The sequence below is a fragment of the Manihot esculenta genome, chromosome 3, assembly GCF_001659605.2.
Source record: "Manihot esculenta cultivar AM560-2 chromosome 3, M.esculenta_v8, whole genome shotgun sequence".
In the NCBI taxonomy this organism is placed as follows: Eukaryota; Viridiplantae; Streptophyta; class Magnoliopsida; order Malpighiales; family Euphorbiaceae; genus Manihot; species Manihot esculenta.
In genome coordinates this window covers 10,777,368-10,802,327 of record NC_035163.2, presented here as the reverse complement: position 1 = coordinate 10,802,327, position 24,960 = coordinate 10,777,368, and the positions used below count along the sequence as shown (strand labels likewise).

The 24,960-nt window shown below is 36.1% G+C and overlaps 2 protein-coding genes across 3 annotated transcripts; one reads left to right on the top strand and one right to left on the bottom strand.

Annotated features, from left to right (window-relative positions):
* Positions 1–1,057: 1,057 nt before the first annotated feature.
* LOC122723269 lies at positions 1,058–2,098 on the bottom strand. Its single transcript, XM_043955048.1, has 3 exons — positions 1,567–2,098; positions 1,261–1,481; positions 1,058–1,171 (listed from the first exon to the last, which is right to left on the bottom strand). The coding sequence occupies exons 1-3, from the start codon at positions 2,096–2,098 to the stop codon at positions 1,058–1,060; spliced, it is 867 nt and encodes a 288-aa protein (XP_043810983.1).
* Positions 2,099–5,353: 3,255 nt separating this feature from the next.
* On the top strand, positions 5,354–24,043 carry LOC110612322 (chaperonin 60 subunit alpha 2, chloroplastic). 2 transcript variants are annotated; one of them, XM_043954867.1, is made up of 9 exons: positions 5,354–5,606; positions 5,693–5,858; positions 10,282–10,403; positions 10,501–10,708; positions 10,798–10,943; positions 11,449–11,755; positions 13,177–13,427; positions 22,876–23,076; positions 23,272–24,043. In XM_043954867.1, the coding sequence occupies exons 1-9, from the start codon at positions 5,538–5,540 to the stop codon at positions 23,557–23,559; spliced, it is 1,758 nt and encodes a 585-aa protein (XP_043810802.1). In that variant the 5' UTR covers positions 5,354–5,537; the 3' UTR covers positions 23,560–24,043. The 2 variants fall into 2 exon arrangements, with proteins under 2 accessions (XP_043810802.1, XP_043810803.1); XM_043954868.1 differs by lacking the exon at positions 5,354–5,606 and having other exon boundaries at positions 5,831–5,858; positions 10,282–10,413.
* Positions 24,044–24,960: the final 917 nt, after the last annotated feature.

The following is a 24,960-nucleotide window of genomic DNA, read 5'->3' as shown; positions in this document are numbered from 1 at the left end:
TCTGCTAGTAATCCAAACAAGCTGTATTATTACTGTCGAGATAACAAATGTGGGTCATTTCTTGGGTGGTGCATTCCAACAAATGTGAACTCTCCAACATCAAACAATATAGGTGAGGGGTTAGAGGTATTCAAGGCCAACTTATCAAGAACGATTGCAGAGATTAAAGAAGAGTTGCTGAAGATTAATGAAGAGACCAAAAAATTACATGTAAAGCTGCAAAAGATTGAAGCTATTTTGAACCAGATGAAGAATTGTATGATAATTATATTGTTACTCTTGATAGTGTTTGCTGTAAAAACACCATAAAAAGTTGTTTAGATGCATTATATAAAGCTGCAGAAGATAGAAGTTATGTTGAACCAGATTGTAGTATGTTCTTTATGTATGAATGAATTCTGTACTATTTATCTAAGTTAGATGAGTGGAATTTTAGCATGTTAGTTTCTTGTAAGTGAATGGTTAAAATGAAGGACCAAACAGTTGTACTGATTCAAAACTGGAGGACCTAATAGTTTCGAAATTTAATATATAAGGACTAAAAAATTGTAAACGTTAAAACTTAAAGGACGGAGAAATTTTAAATACTTAAATAGATGGACTTAGAAGTTGTAAAATTAAAAGTAATAGAAGAGTGATGATAATGTTACATTTATCCAACTGTAACTTAATATCAAGTACAAACAAATTTTATAAATGCACAATGAATAAAATTGGAGCTGAGCAAATGAAATTAAAGGCATAACTTCATTAATATGTCCTTTTTATTTAAATATGTATTACAAAATGAGACTTTACAAAATCAGACTTGATCATTACAATGTCATACATCTATTACTGCCATTTTAATGATCAAGTAAGGCCAATATCTGTAGCACTGTACCAATATCTATGATAAACTCCCAAAAAAGAATATGTGCACAGATTTACAATATTTCCAAATAGACAAAAAGCTCAATCCAATGCCCCAAAATACATGTTTTCCCAAAATGTACAAATTATATCCCATCAACTAACAACATTCTCAAAAAGATCATTTGATATTCCAAAGGCTCCTTTAGATAGTTGGTCCACCACTTGATCCCACTTGATTAGTATTAACCCCTCTTGAAGTCCCCGCACTTGATGCAGTAGTGTGTTTTCTCTTCTTTTGACTTGCAGTCATATTTGCCTACAATTAGAGAAATACATAAAAAGGTTAAAAAGGTTAAAAAGGTTAAAATAGATTCATTATATGCAAGCAAACAAAGGTATAGTTACCCCAACAGCAGCATATTGACAAGTTCTCTTATTGTGGCCTGTTTGTAAGCACCTAGCACAAGTGACAGTTGCTGTCCTCCTTCCTCTTGCTGGTGGTTCACTCTCATCTCTCTTTCTAGCCTTCCTTGGCCTTCTTGGTTGTCTCCTCAAAGGAGGTGGCAACATTGATGGGTGTTCATTATCAGGTTCAAGCTCAGCTTGAGGAACAGGATGTATGGCACCTGCATAAACTCTTGAATAGCACTGCATAAACTCTTGAATAGCACTGCACAGTGTAATATTCATGGCAAAACTCTTCAATATTGCCCCTAACATATGCAATTGCTCTAGCAGCATGCTTGCATGGTAAACCACTTATATCCCACCATCCACAACTGCATGTCCTTTTAGCTAAACTAACAGCAAACCTACATGGACCCTCATGAACCTCATACTCTTCATTTCTACCAGGGAGCAACTTAAGAAACCTACTGGCAGTAATGATTTTATTCAATACTTTCTTTGTTCTTGGTGTAACTATCCCTTCCCATATTTGAGCTTTAGCAAATCTTCTATGCAACCTAACCATACATTTCTGCCTAATAGATTCAATAATATTGATAATAGGCAAACCTCTCAATTTCACTATCCATGCATTGAATGATTCGGTCATGTTGTTAGTGTAATTGTCACACTTAGCTTTAGGCCAGAATGCATGTCTAGTCCATTGACTGAATGGTATGTTGATCAACCAGTCATATGGCTTTTGATCTCGCTTGGGCTTCAAATTCTTCATGTGAAGCCAAAACTCATAAGAATGAGTACTCTTTGCAGCATTCCAAAAATCATCTCTGAGCATCAGTCCAGGGAACTCTCTTGAAATTCATGTATAAATGCCTGCAACAAACTCTATGAGATGCATTGGGAAATATATTTTTGACAGCATCAATGAGTCCCTACAACAAAAAAATAGTTAGTAACTTAAATTAATAGCATATAGTTCAATATGCTAAATTAAAAAAAAATTGAATATTAATTCATACCTTTTGCCTATCTGACATAATAGTTAAAGGCCTAGCATCAGTTCCTCCACCAATGCAAGAATAAAGATTCTCTAGGAAAAATATCCAGCTATCACCACATTCTGCTTCAACTATAGAAAATGCAAGAGGTAGCACACCTCTATTTCCATCCAGTATGACTACAACTAGGAAAATCCCTCCATATGGACCCTTCAAGTGGCAACCATCTAATCCTATAAAGGGTCTACAACCATTCTCAAACCTAGACTTTATAGCATCAAACATAATCCATATTCTTTGAAAAACAAAAGGATCATCTTCATTAACCCTTAGAGCTGGCTGAATTTTTACAACTGTACCCGAGTTATATGTTTGCAAATAATGGACATATTTCTTAAGTTTTTTGAAACTTTCACAATGCATGCCCATATTCTCATCTCTAGCCTTGCACTTAGCTCTATATAATTGCCACACAGGAACTTCCACACCCCATTTTCCCATCAACTCATGCTGCATGAGTTCATAACTCATGTCAAGGTCTGCCCTCAGCTTTTCCCTAAGTTTTTCTACTATCCACTTAGTGTTTGAATTCAAATTTTCATTTCTTAATGGTCTTATGTATGTGTGCTCATCATGTAGAGTCTTAACCATGAAAGTGACTTGGTCAGACAAAACTGATGCATGAAACCTCCAGGGACATTCTGTACTGGAACACTTAGCTGTTAATCTAGTAGAGTCATTTTTAACTCTTGTAATATCATATCCCCCCTTAATAGCATAATCTCTCATTGCATTCCTCAAAGTTACAATGTCCTTAAAAACTTGGCCCTCTTTAAACAAAATCTCTTCCCCTTCATTGTGTTGGAAGGGATGATCATACATGCCATGATAAGGATCAATATATTTTTTCTTTCTATTATTTGGATCATAAGACTCATTCTCACTATCTTCAACCTCTTTGTCATTGTCACTAGCATAACCTGATAACCCATCTGACTCCTCAGTACTAATCTCATTGTCAAATATAACTTCTTCAGGTAAATCATCTCCAACCTCACTTTCATTGAATGATACATCACTTTCAGAATCAATTTGTGGTGATTCATTGGCCCCTCCCCCTAACTGCCCACTTTCACTAACACTTTCCTGTCTTATCCCTCTACCTCTAGTAAAACTGCTTCTTCCTCCCTTTCCTCTTAATGGCACACTCCTGCCCCTACCTCTTGTGGACACATCCCTATTTAATGGGGGAGTTTTTCTACCTAAGGCATCATCAAGGTTAATATCCTTAACAGTATTACCACCCTCACCAAGGTTACTACCCTCACCATTATCACTGCTCTCACCAATAATACAAACATCATCATCATCATCGTCATCATCAGACATCTCAGTGTTCAGAGGGACCCCCTTTATGCGTACAGTCAAAGGCAATTTATGACTATGTTTGTACAACTCAAAAGCCAACATTAAATCATCATCATTTTCTACACTCATCCCACTACCAGTAACAAACGAAACAAATGATGCAGCTATGTTAAACAACTTATAAACATCAGACAACAAGGATATGTACGAATACCTTGCAATAGGGACATTATATAAAGAATCGGTTTTGTTTTCATATGTCAACACCACAGTAAATCTCTCTTCCACAGCCATGTTTTCAGACCTGCACACATGAATCACTCATTCTTTAATTAGTCAAAATCTCCTGAAAAAAAAAAAACTAAAACTATCAGTAACAGTAAGTGGTACCCACATGTTTTACTATAATACAAATATTATGATCACACATCCAAAGAAAAAAAAAATAAAAGAAAGCACAAAAAGTTACCTTTCCCCAGTTGTTTGACATAAACCAACAAAATCGGGACCACAACTTCTTTTCGACAGAACCCAACTTCTCTTCGATAAAAACCAACAAAATCGGGACCACAACTTCTCTTCGACAGAACCCAACTTCTCTTCGATAAAAACCAACAAAATCGAGAAGAGAGGATTTAGGGAAGAAGAGGGAAGTTAGAGATTTGAGAAGAGAAGTTATCGACTTGGGAGAAGACAGAAAGTTAGGGATTTAGGAAGAGAGAGGTTATCGATTTGGGAAGAAAAGAGAAATTAGGGATTTCGGAACAGAGGTTTTCATTTTCGGGAGAAGAGAGAGAGAGAGGATAGGGATTTGAGAAGAGAAATTATCGATTTGGGGAAAAGTTACACTAAGGTTATTTTGGTCTTTTCATCTTATTTTTAATGGAAAAGAGGGTAATAGTGGATGGAAGGACTGATTTGTTAACGTTTTGATTATATAAGGACGTTTTAATAGGTTTCTGAAAATACAGGGACTGACTTGTTAATAATAGCAATACCCAGGGACTAAATCGTAAATTACCCAATTTTAAAATATTAAATAATACTGCCTCCATCCCATAAATTTTATCCACATTGTTTTAATGTTCCAATATTATTATTCATTTTTTTACACTATAGTAATATATAAAATTATTATAATCCTATTTAAATCTCTATAATTGAAAAATTAACAAAAAAAATTATCTTTTTTAATATGTATAAAAAATAAAGTTGATAAAAATTTATAAGACGGAGGGAATAATAAATTTAGTTTTAAATTTTTTTATTTTATTAATGTTTTTAATTTTCACTAATTAAATTTAATTTCATATTTTAATTTCTATTTAAACATATGTATTTATTATTTTAATAATTATCTAACATTTAAATATGTTATTTTAATAATTTTAATTTTAAAATTAATCCGGTTATATTTTCATTAATTTAATTTTTTTAAATTTTTAATAGATTCTACAATTAATTTAAATAATAAAAAATTATCATCTAATTTATATCTTTATTTAAAAAATTTAATATCATTATATTTATATATATATATCTTTTAAAATTTTCTTAATTTAAAATTAATTTAAATAATAAAATTATTATTCTTTTTAAATAATAAAATTATCAATTATAAAATAATTAAAAATTATTATAAATAAATAAAAAACTTAAACGAAAATCCTAATATTTCCCTCGTTTCAACTTTTATATACAGTATAAGCATATAACGTAGAAAGTTCTGGACAGGTTCGGGTAGTATTATCATAAACCGTATCATCCTATGATCCCGCCGTAACATTTCGTCGGACCGATTTAGGGATACCTCGTTTAGGTGAAAACACCTGGTTTGCGGGCAACTGGCCGCTCTGTTTAATGAACCATATAAAGTCTAACAATCTTTGAACAATTCTCAAACACAGTATGCCTTTCGTCTCCGTCTCCGTCTCCGTCTGGAGGCCATCTATCTTCCCCAACAAGCCTCTCTTCTTTGTAAGTAGCTCTTCCTATATATGCTGTTTGTGGGCTGCTTTCCTGTGTTGGTGTTTTGATTTTCTGATGTATTAATAATGTTTCAGGAACTTGATGGGAACTCAAGAAACGGTGGATTATGGAGAAATCCTCATAAATTGGTGGTGAGGGCTGGCCCGAGGAAGATATCTTTTGGCAGAGAATGTAGAGGAGCCTTGCAGGCTGGAATTGATAAGCTTGCTGACGTTGTTTCTCTCACCTTAGGACCTAAAGGTAACCTGCTTGGCCATTATTTTTGTGGTGTCTTCTTTATACTTGTGTTGCTGATAGTTCAGATTCTGTGGACTGCTCTTGGTAACTCTGGTTTCACATGTGGCACCAAAATATGCTTGTAAAGGTTTTACTCAAAGTTTTAGATGATTTAGAAAATACATCTAAGATGCAGTTTTGAATTGTAGCTAACAATTTACAGATTGGTTTACCAATGACCTAGTGTTATATCAAGGCTAAGGAATAGCTCAGGCTGAGTTATACAACCTATTTGTGGTTTGCGAGATGATGAAAGGGTACACAATGATTACAAATGGAGAAGCAAGCTTATGATTGTAGTTATTACAATAGTTTGTTTCCCAAATGACATTTTGCTGAAATTAGGGTCGGTTCATGTTCATTTTATCTTGTTCTAAGCATTCAAGAACTAATATTTGACATTGCTCGGGTTTCAGAAGCACTTTGAGACAGTGAATTCTGGCTCTACCAAATTTATTTAGAGAATAGGAAACTAATATGAGAATTGTCAGAAGCCTAAGGCAAATTAGTAGTGAATATTGTGTAACTATTTCTTGTTTTGACCTTCTTTTGCTTTTTACCGAACATCTCAACTCTACCATACATAAAACAATATTTATAGCAATCCTCTCTTATCACAGGCACCAAGAAATTGTAACGTCAAATATTTTGTGAAACGTGATTGAAAACCAACCTTTTCTTTTGAACATTATAAAGACTATATAGATGTTTTTTCTTTAACCTATATGTTGTTGTTGTTTGATGATTTGAAAAATCCCTAGTAGGTTCTAGTGTCATGGTATATGTCCTCTGTCTCTTAAACTTGAAACCATCAATGCTTCATATCCCTTGAGGCCAAATTTCAATACAATTTTCATTTAATGCACTTTATTTCATCTGTAAAAAACACAAGAATACTGGTAGAAGGTTTTTCTTTTTCTTTATTTTTGGTTTCATTTTCTTTCAATTAGTAATTGGGGGAAGAATCACAATCACTTTCTAGAAATTCCTTATGATGGTTTCTGTTTATGCCACTTATGGTGGTGTTATGGATAATGGATAGGCCAAATCCATAACAAAATATTTTATTTATCTAGTAGTTTCTTTTCAGATTTTTCATTATCGTATCTTATCATATTTTCTATTATCTTATTCTAGATCTAATAGTTGCTTGTATTAGACTTCTAATTTGATTAAAAGTATTAAAACCACCACTATAAAAGGGGTTTATTTTATCAATAAAATAAGCAAATTTATTCTAAGAATTGTGAGATTGAGACTCTCTTCTTTTTGAGTCTTGAGATGTTAAGAGCTTCCTCTAATGAGTTTTTTTCCTATCAATTATCTCATGACGCGATATCCGGGACCATAACAACTTGGTATCAGAGCCTTTCGTCATGATTTTTTCAACAAATCTAGAAGATAAATTGAATTCTTTCATGCAACAATTTGATGGACTTTGAATGACTTAGCTTAGTAGATTATTGAACTAGTTCAAACCTTCAATAGGTTGTTGAACCAAAATCGAGATAGATCGAGCCGCAGCCAATCAAATTTTGGTCAATAAGCGAATGAGAAGATAGAGGTACTTGTGGTGCCCCAAAATGACAAACTCGACTTTCCATGGTGTTATGGCACAAATGGTACATTATCATCCTACATTCCGAGATCTACAAGAGTGGGGTAGTAGATCATGTTTTAAAAGAACTTGATTTAGTTTCAAGTGAAGTTGCCTTTGATCCAGACACCCTGATTTTCACTACAGGAGAGTCTATCAATTATTTTAATGCTGCATACCTTATCTTTGAGCTTGAGGACAAGCTCTTTTTTCAAGAGGAGAGTGATGTTATGGATAATGGATAGACCAAATCCATAATAAATAAATTTTATTTATTTAGTAGTTTCTTTTTAGATTTTCTGTTATCTTACTCTAGATCTAATAGTTGCTTGTATTAGACTTCTACTTTGATTAGAAGTATTAAAATCACCACTATAAAAAGGGTTTATTTTATTCAATAAAACAAGCAGATTTATTCTAAGAATTGTGAGATTGAGACTCTCCTTTTTGAGTCTTGAGGTGTTAAGAGCTCCCTCTAATGAATTCCTTTTGTATCAGTCATCCTATGATGCAATCTGCAACCCGAGATCATAAAGGTGGTTGTTGAAACCGATGATGAAAAGAAGAAGAAGAAAGCAGAAGTTTTGAGAAAAAATTACTTGATTATTCCCCTTAAACCAATTGGGGTATATGTACTATTTACAAGAGTACATACTAGTTAAGAAAATAAATTAATTCCCTAATTATAGCCTAATCATATCCCAATCATATCACATAATCATATTTCTAATTATCACTATAAATCTAAACTATTTACAGAAAGTAATAGGCAGTAAAGACAGCTCCCCCCTCCCCCCTCAAAAAAAAAATAAAAAAGCAGCAATGGAACATTGTGATGTAAGAGTAAAGTGCGGGCTGTTTCAATCAAATGCCGATCTTTTCGCTCGGCAACCTCATTTTATTGTGGGGTATGAGAACACGAAGTTTGGTGAGTAATACCCTGATTAGATAAGAAATGAGTGAATGAGAAAGACAAATATTCTCTTACATTGTCACTTCGCAATACCTTAATGTGAACACTAAATTGATTATGGATTTCAGCATAAAATTTTTTAAAAATAGAGAACAACTCAGAATGATTCTTCATCAGAAAAAGCCAAGTGCAATGAGAATAGTCATCAATAAAGGTAACAAAATATTGAAATTCCAGAGTTGTACTAACCCAACTTGGACCCCAAATATCTGAATGAACAATGTTAAACATAGAAGTGACCCTATTATTGATCCGCTTGGGAAAAGAAGCTCGAGTTTACTTCCCAAGTTGACAAGACTCACATTCTAAAGAAGGCAATGAAGAGAGACTAGGAACCAGTTTTTGTAACTTGTTCAGACTTGGGTGTCTCCAACGACTATGAATGAGTTCAGTGGAGGTGGTAGACACAAAAGCACTTGGAGGGTTAGACGTGGAAAAATAGTATAATTCGTGTGACTCATATCCTGTTCCGATCATTTTCCTAGTACTTTGGTGCTGCACAACCACATATTCAGCAGTAAAGATGACTGAACAGTGAAGATCTTTAGTCAATTTGCTAATAGAGATTAGGTTGTATGGACATTCAAGGGTGAATAAAACATTAGTCAAGGGGATAGAAGGAAGGAGATATAAGTTATCCATCCCTTTAACTTGAGTTTGTGAACCATTAGCTAATGTGACTTTAGATGGTGTAGAAGGTGATACAAGAGTAGAGAAAAGATTAGAATTACTAGAGATATGATCAGAAGCACCAGAGTCGAGGATCCATAAACCGGTGGGTAAAGACTTGGTTAGATAAGCAAAAGAGTTACCAGAATGAGCAATGTTTGGAGAAGAATGTTGCTGAGTAGCTCGTAACTATAGATATTCTTTGTACTCTGCTTCATTTAGAGTGACTGAATTCGGTTTGGAACGTGTGTCTACTCTATTTGATTGGGTCATGTGAACTGTATTTAGGATTATCTGCTTCTGAGACATGTTGAGGGAGAGAGTTTGAAGAAAGGCAGTAGTCCTGAAGGGGGCGTGTGAAGACGGGTTGGGCTAGTAATTGGACTTACTGGGCTGGAGTCGCCGGCGTGAAATGGTCACCGGAGGACGATTCACGCGCCGGCATGTGTACCGGAGACAGATTGCTTTGAGTGGCGTGTGGGATCGATTCTGGTGGCGGTGCTTCACCGTTAAGCCAATTGGAAGTCGGCGAGGAGGATGGGCTAGGTGGTGAGACCAACTGATTTCCAGAAAGTCTCCAAAGCAAGGTGGCAGATCTGCTACTCACAGGCGAACCAAGTTTCTTGGCTCTGATACCACGAAACTGATGATGAAAAGAAGAAGAAAGTAGAAGCTTTGAGAGAAAATACTTGATTATTCTCCTCAAGCCAATTGGGGTATATATACTATTTACAAGAGTACATACTAGGTAAGAAAATAAATTAATTTCCTAGTTATAGCCTAATCATATTCCAATCATATCACATAATCATATCTCTAATTATCACTACAAATCCGGGCTATTTACAGAAAGAATCTCAATAGTTGCCAATGCACAAAATCCCCTTCCAACTGATCCTTACACATAAAACCTAATTACTGTCATGTTAGGTCTCATTTAGACATTGCGTTAAGAGTATTGGGTTATATGCAGCAAGTATAATTGATCTGTTAATGGCAATGTCATCCCCTAGAAGGGAATGTCACATGGCTTATGATCTATTTATGATGTTGAAACCATAACAATGCATTAAAAAAAGCACACTGTTGATGTTGATGTTGATGAGCTTTCATGTATTGCTGATATGTTTTTGTGCAAAATTGTTCAGGGCGTAATGTTATTCTTTCTGATTCTAAGACGTTAAAAGTAGTAAACGATGGTGTCACAATAGCTCGAGCCATAGAGCTTTCTGATGCGATGGAAAATGCTGGAGCTGTGCTAATCCAAGAGGTCATTCATGGTTGCTACATAATTCCCTTCCTATTCTGCATTCATACGTTATCCGTTTTAAGTTAAAAAATTGTAAATTTAGAGTTTTTGTTTGCAGGTTGCAAGTAAAATGAATGATTTGGCTGGTGATGGTACAACCACGGCAATAATTTTGGCTCGTGCAATGATCAAAATTGGCTTGTTAGCAGTTGCTTTTGGGGCCAACCCTGTTTCTTTAAAGAAAGGAATGGATACAACTGTAAAATACTTAGTTGAAATCTTGAAGGAGCAAAGTGTTCAAATAAGAGGAAGGGATGATATAAAAGGTCTTTATTTTACCTGTAGATAAAGAAATTGCATTCGTCTCTATAAAGATCTTGGAATTTAACACCCTATTTTCCTCCACATATTGCAGCGGTTGCTTCAATATCTGCTGGGAATGATGAATATGTTGGGAACTTAATTGCTGAGAGTATAGACAAGATTGGCTATGATGGAGTAATCTCCATTGCATCATCTTCGTCCTCTGAAACCTATGTCATCATAGAAGAAGGAATTAAGGTGATTAATCAGATTGTTGTTTGAAAGTCATTTGATTTGTGAGATAATTTGGTGGAAATTGTGTGTGATGGCATAAGTGTGACCGGAAATTGCATGGTGATTGATTGATAATTAAATGGACGCTGTTGTGCTTGCTTTGTTATCATCAAAACATTGGGCGTGTGGCCCTACAATCTATCTCTATAAAGAACATTTCATAAAGTTAACACTGGTACTGTAGGAGCTTGGTTTGTAACTCATTCTTAAGCTACTCTATGCTACTAAGACATATTTTCAAGAGAATGTTTGATATATGGTTCGATCGAATATATCATTTGGACTGCAAATGATGTAGATATTTTAAGATGCTATGCTTCCATTTGCCATCCTTATATACTTTATTCCTTTTTAACTTATGATTATTTTTTACTAAATGGTCTCTGGTTCCTTCTGCGTGAAGAATTTTTTTCCAGTATTTTTTTATTTACTTTGTTTTGCAATTTATGTTGTTTTTGATTTCTTACAGATTGACAAAGGTTACATGTCACCTCAGTTCATTTCAAACCAGGAAAAATCTCTTGTAGAGTTTGATAATGCCAGAATACTAGTAACTGATCGAAGGATTGCAACGGTCAAAGAAATTGTCCCTTTGTTAGAAAAGACTATGCAGCTAAGTGTGCCACTGTTAATCTTTGCTGAGGATATCTCAAAGCAGGTATTGGAAACACTAGTGGTGAACAAAATGCAAGGTTTGTTGAGTGTTGCTGTTGTCAAATGCCCCGGATTTGGAGAAGGAAAAAAAGCTTTGTTGCAGGACATTGCCCTTATGACAGGTGTACTTATATCTTGCTTTCCAAACTAAACTTGGTTAGTCTAAAATATATAGACGTGTCAATTAAAGAACTAATAGTGCTCCTTTTGGGGGGTTCTGTATATAGCTGTGGGAATTAGTGTGGGCACATCATGCATGTCTTTGTTAGATTGATGTCCTTTTTCACTTACTCCTGATACTCTTGAGATTTGCCCTGGGATTCTTATGTAATTAATGGAATTACTGTCAGATTTGATTGAGATTTAAATAATTTCCTATTGAAAAGAATCTTATTTTTGCTTATTATTTTGGGGGGCCCAAGTGTCAGAATATATTTTCATTTGTCAAATGTGGTAGAATTGAAGTCTTTGTTCTTCTTGTCTTTTTCTTATTTTTCTTTTTTTTATTATCTTGTTTCCGCTTAGGTTTTATTGTACCTTTTTCCACTGGTAACTTATATCTTTCAACCTTTTCCTGAAAAAAAAACAAGAGTTTGGAAGTTGCGCATACTTGAGTTTCTTTTCCAGAATACAGGTCATTACTTTAAGAAATTTCTACTCTTATTCCCTCTTTGTCCATTGCTCCCTTGTCTCTTCATTGTGGGCTTTTCTCTAAAAAGGTGAGTTTAAGAAATATATTTCCACAAAAGGGGGTGAGGGAAAAAGTATTTTCCAAATAGTGGTGAGTTTGGACACAATAGACCAGTCAAGGTCTGAATTTTCCTTCAAAATGCCGGCTTGACCTCTACCCGACTTGCATGGAGAAAATTGATTTTTTGAATTATCTTTCTAAATGCAAAAATAAATTTTAAGAGTTATGATGATTAAAATTAAAAAAAATATTGGCTCAAATTACTTTTCTTATTGTTATTTTTTATACAAGAGTAGTTTGGGTCTCAAAAAACTTCTTTTATTATATTTTCTCAGAGCACATTTTTTTTAAAAATTTTTACATATTAGAAAATTATGAAAAAAATTATTTTTAGCTCATCATAATATTCTTGATTTTTCTAGCGTGAATTTGTTTTTAGTGTTTGATACAGTTTTAGAATTGAATTTCAGAAGAAATTTTAAATATATACTTTTCATGCTGTGGCATTTTTGCAAGTCGTGGATAAACTTTCATGCCTTTATAAAAGTGAGTCGTGGTTTTGAAGGGAGAATTGGCCCTTGACTGTTCCAACATGGCCAAACTCATTAGGGAGATTCACTTTCTCTCACCCCTTTTGTGAATATTTTCTCAAACTCAACTTTTTGCAAAAACTCCTTCATTGTCTTGTTGTAACAGTTTAACTGCTAGTGCAAAAGTTATTTCTCTTACCACCATATTTGTGCAAGGGAAATACTATATCTTTTCCTATGTGCTTGTCAATATTGTAGTGCACTACTTCATAGTACTTTGCATCTAGTTTGGTATAACTAACTGACAGCTTAATTACTTCAGGTGCTGATTTTCTTTCTGGAGATTTTGGTCTGAGTCTCCTAGATGCAACCTCTGATCAACTTGGCGTTGCACAGAAAGTTACGATTACGAGTAATTCAACTACCATAGTTGCTGACCCCTCAACTAAGGCAGAAATTCAGGCAAGAATTCTGCAGATGAAGAAGGATCTTTCAGAAACAGATAATGCATATCTGTCAAGGAAGCTCTCAGAAAGAATTGCTAAGTTGTGTGGTGGTGTGGCTGTAATTAAGGTTTGTAACATATCAAGCTGGCTAGTGCATGATTCAATTTTGTAGAATCTTCATTGGAAACTAGATCTGCTGATAATTTCTTATTGCAAATGCATCTTATGCACTTATTGCAAGTGATTGAGATTGAGTTAAGTTGAACTTAGTATGAAGGTTAGGCACCAAACAAGTTTAAATAAGCTTAAGGTTAGGAACTTAAGTTAGGCTAGACGGAATCAAAGTAATGGCCGTTATGGAACAGGATATTGGGGTGCGGTTACTTGTTTCACCGTTATTTACAAGCTCCCACAATTTGCAGGTATAACGGCCATTACATAACGGTAACAATAGTTTTCGACCGTTACTTAACAATAATGGCCAAATATAGTTTCGTAATATATAGTCTTTATATGATGTATTTATGTTTATTATATAGTTGTATAATTTAATCTTACTCATAGTTAGCAATATCTATTTGTTTTATAAACTTCGCAAATTTTTCAAATAAATTTGCATAGTGCCATGCCATTACTGTTACATTACGGTTGTTATAGGTCTGTTTTCATTGCCTGCTACCGCGGCCACAAATTAAAATCATGGCTAGGCACAAGTTTTAGTAAGCTTAGGCATGCAACATCATTGGTAATTGAGGAGGGAACACGTCTTATTCTAAAATTAGTTTTCTGTATGAATTATCTATTTTGATTTGCTTTTCTTGTTGTTTTCCACCGTGAAAATCAAACTTGCCGTTTGTTTTCTTCATTGTCAATCATTTTTTTAAAGAAATTCTGTCTTGATAAAAAAAAAGATTCACTTGAAAATTTCTAGACTTGTGTTGTTAGGCTGTTTGGTATTGCCATATCTTGCTTTGGTTTCCTTTTCTGTCAAAGATAAAAAAGAAAGTTGGAGTCCATATGTACATTTGTGTTGAATTTCTGGGAAAAGACCAGAACATGTTGCCATATCTTTTCAAAACCACTGCAATCTGCATCAGTTTTGCTTTTATGCACCACCATTCTTGCCACATTTGTTGATATCGCTGCTGCTTATATTTTCCCCATTACCTCTACTGTCGAGACCAGCATACTCTTATCCCTACCACTATTGATGTGTCCATGGCTGCCAACACCATGTAGCTAATATGGTAAATTTGAAGACACTTTAGTACTTGAAATGTTAGAATTTAGTTGCACTCTGAGCTTTGATATGTTATATTATAAATGATTTAGTTCTTCAAAGCCAGATATTCTCATTAGTAGTAAACTAAGAAATAAGCTAATAGAGTTTGAATCAGTAAGGACAAAATTTATGTTAGACTAAATATTTCAGGCATTTTAGTAATTTGTATTCTTTATTTATTTATTTTTATTTTTTTGAAGGGGGGTGTGTTTGGGGAACAAAAAAGCAACAAGGTTTCTAATATTATAATGTTGTGGACTTGGGGTAAAAGTTGTAATCAGTGTCAAATGAGGGACTTTTTTCCGCGAATCTGTCAAATGATTCAAATCAATAGTATAATAAAAGATGATTGGCAAAGTGCAACACATAAATACTATATACACAACAGCTGTCATAAATTAAGTATTTTGAAAGATCCTGGTTGTTTTACTTATTAGAGTTGTACGCATGGCATAAAAGTTTCTTCCGTAGTAGCCGCCTATTGTCTCCCTGTGATCTTCCAATTTGGGAACATGTCTAGAAAATGGCTTGCTCTTAGGAACAGCAAATGAACCTATATTGCTTGGTAGGTGATTTATTAAAGTTTAAACTATTACAAAAAGTTGGTCTGCTAGTTAATGTTAGCTATCCATTATTTCTTTTAATAGCTTTAATAGAAATTTAGGAGATTAATTTCTATACTATGACCAGTTTTGATAGAGAAAGGAATTTGCAAGTTTAGTAAGAAAATAAGAGAAATCACTGGAAGCAAGAAATTCTATTAATGGCTAAAAAGATACAGAGACTAACAATCTCTCCCAGCAGAGATTTGCTAATAGAACAGTAATTCTTCTCCCCTCCTTTTTCATACTCTTATTTTTATACACAATTGATGCCCTCCTCACATGCCTCATGCTTTTTGGTATAACAGAATTTATGCCCGCTCATCTACTGGCATCTTGGGTCTTTTAGAATACACTTTCCACGTGCTTCTTGGCCTTCCTCTAACCTGTTGCTCTTTTCTGTCTCGTTTTGTATATGCTTATCAATGCCACCCCCATTAGAATTTGCCTTGTCCTCAAGGCAAAAGGTTGGAAATTGACCATGGAAATTAGCTGCATCAATCCAAGTTGCTTTGTCGACTGAGAGGCCTTGCCATTTAATCAACAGTTGGGGCACCTGGATGCATTCTGATCCATAGTACGACAGACTCAAAATTTCTCTGGGAAGTATAGGTATGGGCTCATCGATAGCCAATTCCAAAGGCAATGTTGCCAGAGCTGGATGATCTCCAATACTTTGTATGCCCTGCACCGATCAAGAAGGGTCCATAGAAGCGTGGGGACAATTTATGATTGATGCGATTGTGAATTGAGAGCTGCCTATAGGGACGGATCTTAAAGAAAACTTGATCACCCACTTGATATTCAATATCCCTTCGTTTTTTGTTAGCATACTGAGACATGGAGTTCTGAGCTTTTTGAAGGTTATAGACCATATAATGCTTGAAATGGGGTCAGCTTAATGGCACCTTGATAGGAGGTGTTGTACCAATACTTAGCCTAATGAAGCCACCTGAACCAGAACTTAGGTTGCTCAGAAGTGAAGCAACGAAGGTATTGTTCCAAACTGCGATTCAAGACTTCCGTTTGACTATCCGTTTGAGGATGGTATGTAGAAATTATGCATAAATTGCTCATTAGGTGAAAAATTTATTGCCAAAAATGACTAATGAAAATTGCTTCTCTATCACTTACAATAGAATGAGGAACTCCATGTAACTGGACAATTTCTTTGACAAACAACTCGGCCACCGATTTAGCAGTAAAGGGATGATGCAGAGAAAGAAAATGAGCATACTTAGCAAGGCGATCAACCACAATCAATACAATCAGTCCGCTAAGATTTGGGTAGACCTGTAATGAAGTCTAACGAAATATCCTCCCAGACATTTCGTGGAATAGGGAGAGGCTGAAGTAGGCTGACTGGGGAGGGAGCTTCATATTTGTTCTTTTGGCATACAAGACAGGAAGTAACAAAGTCCTGAACAGTTTTCATCATGTCTTTCCAATAAAAAGTGGCTGCTAGACATTCGTAAGTTCTGAAAGCACCTGAACCTCCCATAGGTGTGGAAGGAAATTCAACCAAGAATTTGGGGGACCCATTTGGACTGAGTTGGAATTACAAGCCTTCCTTTGAAGAATAACAACTGCTGAATTAAAGAATAAGAGGGATGGTTGGTAGAATTCCGCTGGAGATCATCCATGATTACTTTAAGTTCAGGATCAATTTGGATTGCAGATACCAATTCATTATAATCCAACCAATGAGGATGACTCAAGGCTGTTAATTCAGCTAAATCCTCTTCTCTGTGGGATAGGGACTCAACACCTTGATTTCATCGGCCCGACTTATATTCCACCACAAAACGATATTCCAATAATTTGGAAACCCACCCTTGCTGTGCTGGAGTGAGGATCGGCTGCTCCAAAAGGTGTCAGAGACTCCGTTGATCTATTCGAACCACGAATGGTCACCCCAAAAGATAGGGGCGCTAGTGCTGAATTGTTAAAGCCACTGCCATCAATTCTTTTTCAAAAGCTGAATTGTTGACTGTTTTAGGGGAGAGAGCCTTGCTAAAGTAAGCAATTGGCTTGCCCTATTGTGTCAAAATGGCACCAATGTTAAACCCTGATGCATCACACTCCAATTCAAACTGTCGAGAAGAACAGGGGTAGTACTGAGGGCAAGCTTCAGAGCATCGAATGCAGATTGGGCCAGAGGAATCTAGTGGAATTTCTGCTGAGCTCCTTTGGTAGTAAGTTGCATTAGAGGATAGGCTATTGTTCCATAATCACGAATAAACTGCTTATAATAATCTGTGAGACTAAGAAATTCCCGAACACCCTTATTTGGGAATTGGCCAACACATTACAATCAATATTTTACTGGGATCCATAGCTATGCATTTGAAAGAAATGATATGACCTAAGTATTCCAATTGGCCTGCCTTGTTGTGTCAAATTGGCACCAATGTTAAATCCTGATGCATCACACTCCAATTCAAACTGTCGAGAAAAATCGGGTATGGCAAGAACATGGGTAGTATTGAGGGCAAGCTTCAAAGCATTGAATGCAGATTGAGCTAGAGGAATCTAGTGGAATTTTTGCTGAGCTTCTTTGGTAGTAAGTTGCGTTAGAGGATAGGCTATTGTTCCATAATCACGAATAAACTGCCTATAATAATATGTGAGACCAAGAAATTCCTGAACACCCTTGATAGATTTGGGGATTGGCCAACACATTACAACCAATATTTTACTGGGATCCATTGCTATGCATTTGAAAGAAATGATATGACCTAAGTATTCCAGTGAACTCTTTCCCAAGGCACACTTCTTGTAATTTGCCGAAAACTTTTGATCATGGAGTGTTTGCAAAAGTAACTGTAAGTGATGAAGATGTGCCTCCCATATTTGGCTATAGACGAGAATATCATAAAAAAACACCAAAACAAAACGGTGTAAATACGGTCAAAAGATATCGTTCATGGTAGCTTGGAAGGTGACCGGAGCATTGGTAAGACTGAACGGCATTACAACAAATTCGTAGTGCCCAGAATGTGTATGAAAAGTTGCTTTCGGAATATCTGCCTCACAACAAGCATTTTAGAGACCATCTTCTCTATCTGATTCTTCTGGTCATGATTGTAGCGGTACCGTCGGACAAAAATAGAAATTATCCCTGGCTGTAAGGGAATGTGATGATCAGAATGCCGGGTAGGGGAAAGACCAACCGCATCAGAGAATACTGTTGGAAATTGGCTGAGTAGGGTAGATAATTGTTGAAATAGGAGGTTCGTGAGGGAGAAAGATCCATTGAGAGAGGTTGCCTCCGAAACAGAATAATTTCAGAGTAGCAATGCATAATCAATGTCTGCTAATTTGTGCAAGGAGTGTCTCCATTATAACGGAACCACATGGTGAGCCGTCGCCAATTAACCTTAACATCTCTCAGCGTTTCTAGTCAATAAATTTTTAAAATTACATCAACACCACTTGAGGGAAATACATAACAATTTGGCGTAATAGATAAGGAACCCAACTTGATTGGAAGTGCCGGACAATAACCTAAAGAAGTGAGGCATTGCCCATCCCCCAATTTGACAACGAAAGAAGTGGACTGAACCAGTAAGGAGAGTTTATGCACCAAGGTTTCAGAAACAAAACAGTGGCTAGCACCACTATCAATCATAAGGATGATTTGTGTATCAACTATTCGGCCATGCATCTTTATTGTTTTTGAGCGAGAAATTCCTCCCATCTAGAATAGAGAGAGATCCAATTGAGCAAAGTGAGACCTAATGATCTCGGGAATGGAATCCAACACTGCGGCATCCATCTGGGTCTCATCATCGGCCGCAATCACTATGCGCAAGGATTTATTTGGGCATTAGTGTAAGGGAGAGTATGGTTGTTTACAACAGAAATATAATCCACTAGAACGGAGATTGTTGCATTCTTGGTTAGAGAGAAATATGGTATTTCTGGGTTTGGCATGTTCAGGAGGAGGATGCACTTTGCTGGAAGCGGTGGAAGAAGGAAGAGGACGGGTGAATTTATCAGGTGAAGATGTGGATTTATTAGGTGGCTTAGGTTGGAGTGGTGATGGGCGGAAGGAGTAGGGTGAGAAGAAGTGGTTGGTGTAGAAAAGGTGGGTCAATACCCAAGCCCATATTGCGAAGTCGGCTAAGGGTGTGAAGAGGAGGGTTTATATCGGTTAGGAAATGTCACCTATAATTCCCGTTCCACTTCTCGAGCTAAAACCACCATCGTCCGAGAGAGATCGACAGCTGCACAACCAAACACGAATCTATCTCTTCCTGTAAGCCATTGAGGAAGATATCTAGTGAATGGGAATTAGGAAGACTGGAAACCTAAGCAACCCTCGTTACAAACTCATCAATATAAGAATCGATTGAATCAGTTTGTTTCACAGCAACAAGTCTTTCAAAAAGACTCATCATCAAATCAGCATTGTAATGATTCACAAGTTCTAAGGATAATTGTTCCCAAGTAATGTGTGGCTGGCGATGGTGTAGCCAACAAAGCCAATAGAGAGCACCTTCTTCCATATAGACTATAGCCATCATGATTTTAAACTGTGGCTGAATGTGATTTAATTCGAAATATTGCTCAGCTCTAGCAAGTCACCCAATGGAATCAGTACCATTGAAACGAGGTATCTCCAAGGTCTTTAAGAAAGGAGGAGTTGGAGAAAGAGATAAAAGAGTGGAGGAGGGGAGGGTGTTTGGTTGAGAAGGGGTGGGAGTATTTGGGGTAAGCGGAGTGGACACTTCGCCTTCATTGGCCACATAGTTGCCACGAAGAAGAGTCTGTAATAAGGACTCAATGGAGGACAATTTGGAATGAGCAGATTCATTACCAGTTTTGAGTTTGGAAAAGCCATCTTCGAGCAGGGACAAATTCCTCTCTACCAACTCAAGTCTGGCATCCATTCTAATTTGGGGCATTTGATCGGGAGGTTGTGAGGTCGGCAGGTTGGAAGGTCGAACCAAATGATAGAGAAAGGAACTTGTTAGGTAGAGAGAGTACGAGAATAAGAGAAATCACTATAAGGAAGAAATTCTATTAATGGTTGAAAAGATACAGAGAGTAACAATCTCTCCCAGCAGAGATCTGCTAATAGAACAGTAATTCTTCTTCTCCCCTCCTTTTTCATACTCTCTTATTTTTATACACATAATTGATGCCCTTCTCACATGCCTCATGCTTTCTGGTATAACAGAATTTATGCCAGCTTATCTACCGGCATCTTGGATCTTCTAGAATACACTTTCCATGTGCTTCTTGCCCTTCCTCTCTAACCTACTACTCTTTTTCCGTCTCCTGTATATGCTTATCGAGTTTTCTATACAACAACACCAACACCAATTACAATCAAGCATTAATTCCAAATTAGGTGGCGTTGATTATATGGATTATTTGTTGCCATACAATTCTGTTAGACACCAAGTTTGCATTAGTACTCAGAACTTGTAGAAATTCTATAATATTACTTCTCTCCATGTCATCTTAGGTCTCCCCATTCTTTGTCTCACCCTTTCTCTCACTCGTTTCCCTACTAATTTCCACACTTCCGTGCTAGGTCATTTAGCACTCTATGTTGGATATGACTAGACCATATTAAATTACCTCTAATTTTAGCTCAGATATGTGCTACTGCTGCATGCTTTATCCTAGTACCAGACATCCATCTTAATAACTTATCTTGTGTTTTTTGTTGTCCTTTAGAGGCCTAGCATTTTCTCCCATACAAACATAATTTTGACTAGTCCTACAGAACTTCTCTTTTTGTTAGAGATCTTATGATTGCATAATACATGCTCCACTTTTCCATTTCATCCATCTGTGATTAATATTGTGGATTATATCTTCTTCTGAAACTTCTTTCTTTTGTATAATAGAACCTAAATATTTGAATTGATTACATTTATGCACCAAAACCCCATCCGAAAGAGCCTTACCTCCATTCTTTCTACTAGAGCTAATCTCACAGTGCATTTATTGCATTTCACTTGTGTTTAACTTAAAACCCCTTGCCTTCAAGAGTCCTCCACGACTTGAGATTTTATTGAAGTCCTTCTCTAGTTTCATCCACTAAGATGATATCATATATAAATATCATGCATTCTGAGACGTCATCTAAAATTGGCTTGCTCATCCATAAATAGGGTAAATAGGTAGACTCAAAGTTGATCCTTGATGTAAACCTGCTGGTTTTTGGAACTTGCTTGTGCCCTTTCCCGTTCTTCTCATGCTTATGATCCCCTCCTAATAAATGTCCATCAATTTTTTATTCAATAAAACAATATGGTCCTTCAGGTTCCCACATCTAGTCTTGTCTCTAAACCTGTGTGTGGTGTGTTATTATATTTCGAGAAAAAAAGGCAAACAGCTGAGTGATGTGATAAGGGCCTTGAGTTGAGGTCCTTTTGAGGGTGTGCCCTATAATTGGTCCTTCGGATCCCCCATTGGTTGTGGAATGTACATGCTTAGGTTTTATGTAGGATTAAGGTCTCTGTCATAATTGCCGTGATGTTGATAGTAGTCCAGTCTTGTCCCTAAGACTGTGTGTGCATGTGTTCTTATCTTTTGAGGAGAAAAATAAGACAACATATATCAAAACATTCTCTGCCGTTTTCCCTTATTTTTCCAGCTATTTCTTTCTCTCTTCTCTATTTGTCTCCCCTCCTCCCCCCCACCCCCCCTCCAATAAATAAATAAATCTCTGCCCGAAGCCAAACACTTCTATTAGCACCTAATGCCCATTGATAATAACTCTTGGATTTCAATATTCCTCACCTAAGTCCTTAATGTGCATAGTAACTTAATATCCATTTAACTGCTGTTCCCAAGTTGCTTCTCCATCATGATTTTTTTCCCCACATGTTAGTATTTCTTACCCTCTTTAAATGGATTTTACAAATTGCAATGATTGAGATAGGGCCCCTTAAACAAAAATGTGACCTTTCTGATCTCGAGGAAGAAGTCTTCTACTTTGGCGGAATTCTCCTAGTGCTCATGCATTTGAATAACTTCATGGTACATGAAATTTATCTCCTCTAGATATATGTTCTGCTTATTCTTCTGATTCGTTTTTGCGTGTTTGAGATGAAACAAATGGAAAGTTGTGATGGGCGGAGATAATGAAAAAGGATTAGTGGTCCTACATATTTCTGAAGATGTTTTCCTAAACTGAGTGAGGTGGAGGGGAAAAACCATTATCCAACCCTGAGTAATTTGGGATTAAGGCTTACTTGAGTTAGTAGAGTAGAATGGACATGTTATAATATTTTCTATTTGTTTTTTCCCACCATAGAATGAACATATCCATTTGGCCATCTCTAAACTTCATGATTTAACATTGAAGATTTATCAAAAGAGGAATTATTGGGAAGTCATATTTACCAACGGTAAATCTGAGTCATATTGAAATGGGTGCTACTTTCTAAAATCTGAATACTAAGTTTTAGCGATCATTGCCAACCATTGAGATCTCAGAATTTTTAGCTACTTCACCTGCAACTTGCAAAAACAGAATTTGTTATTTTCTTTAGAGGAATATGAAAACACTGAGAAGCTTGACAAGAAATGAGAATCTTCACAATATCGTCAACAACTAAGCCTTAATTTTAAGTTAGATGGTGTCAGCCATATGGATCCTTTACCTGAAAAACTTTAGGTTATATTTTATTTGAAATTTGACTTGTTTAGACATCTGTGTAATTCAGGTAGGAGCACACACTGAAGCAGAACTTGAAGATAGGAAACTCAGGATTGAGGATGCAAAGAATGCAACATATGCTGCCATGGCAGAAGGGATTGTACCTGGTGGTGGGGCTACATATGTACACCTTTCAGAGCAGATTTCGGCCCTACAGGATTCTATGGATGATAAAAACATGCAAATTGGTGCAGACATTGTGGCAAAGGTACATTCTCGTGTACTTCTGTTTGCTTGACATATAATTCATTCTCTTTTCTTGAATTGCATCCAAGGATTGTTTTAAGATGATATAAGATGGTTTAGATCATCTAATTTACTAGTTCGCTCGTGTTAAGATATAATAGTTATTTAAGGTAATTCCTTCAGTTGTATAAGAAACAATTATGATGAATTGTTACAGGCACTTCTTGAACCTGCAAAAACAATTGCATATAATGCTGGGTTTGATGGAGCAGTTGTGGTGGAAAAAATTCGAACTTCTGATTGGAGAAAGGGTTTCAATGCAATGACTGATGAATATGAAGATCTTTTGGATGCTGGGGTGGTAGATCCTTGCAGGGTTTTGCGGTGTGCACTTCAAAGTGCTGCCTCAATTGCTGGTCTAATTCTAACAACTCAAGCCATATTGGTGGAGAAAATAAAGAAGCCCAAACCTGCTATTCCTCAAGTTCCTGGAATTACACCATAAGGGGAGAAAAGAAAAACCTTAAGAGCCTAGAAAAGAACTGAAGAAGCTGTATTTGCATTGGCTTGAAACAAAGAATGCCAGCTGAAGCCTGTGAAACTAGACTCGAGTTGATTGTGAAAGAACCATTTTATGAAGGCAGGTTGAAAATTCATGGAATTTGCTTGACAGCTTCTACTTCTCATCAGGAGAACAAGATCATCAAATGGCATATAGGGAGAAACAATTTTGTTCAGATAATTCAACAAGTTTGTTACTACTGGCTATGTAGTGTTGGTGGTAACTGATTTCTTGGCAATCCTTCCCTGCTTTACTCTGAAGCCTTGCTTTATCACTTTGCCCATCGGGTTCTAGCCATTGCGGCGCCAACGATTGGTCTGTTGAAAGTTTCTTACTATGTGTTTAAATTGGAGACCATTGTTTGGCATTGTAGTTGCTGATGAGTTGAAACTTTGACTAATGGGTAGAGATTATGTTGTTTCCTGTAGAGTTGGTTATTCGAGTTGGAATCATAAATAGGTTGTGTCAATTCATAGGTATAACATAAAAATAGTTAATCGAAATATGACCCGTTTAATTAATTTATATCAAAATATTTAACTATACTATGGATGTGACAATCAAGTGGCAATTGGCTTAAGTAATTTTTCAATTTTTTTTTATTTTTTAAAAAATTTTCTACTAGGCTTAAAAGAGCTGACCCAATTGAAGGGCTGAACCATCTATGCAAGTAACCACTTTTGGCCAAAGAATAAGTCCCTTGGAGTGTACTACGTCTTTTGATGGCATAGAATTGGACTAACTCATATGGGTTATTTAGAAACTTTTGGTATTTGGATCGAGGCGGGGCTTAGGAGAAGAGAACATGCCTAAATCCTAATAGAATCTACCACGAAGGCTAATCCATAAGCGCGCCATTTAGTTCGTGATTGAAGCAGACCGGATTGACTCAAAACCTGAATCCAGAGGAGACTTTAGCACCAATAATGTGACGGGAAGTAGAAAGCAGGTCGAACTGATCCAAAACCTAAATTCAGAGGAAACTTTAGCACCAATAATGTGACGGGAAGTAGGAGAACGGATACTTTAACACCAATAATGTGATGTGATGGGAAGTAGGAGAATGGATTTGATTATGTCCCAGCCATACTAGAATGAGTGCTGAAAGAAAATTAAATGGTCGCCTGATGAGCATGGATTAACAGATACGTCTGTATGTATAGAATTGTGTGATAGAGACATGTGGTATGTAGCAGGTTATACATCACTAGAGGACAAAGAAATAAAGGGAAATACATGATCTCTCAGACTAAATTTAAACACTCTTGTAATTTTATTTTTTTTAGATTTCAAAATATTACATTCTATTCTATTCTTTCATTGATTCGTATAATAAATATAATT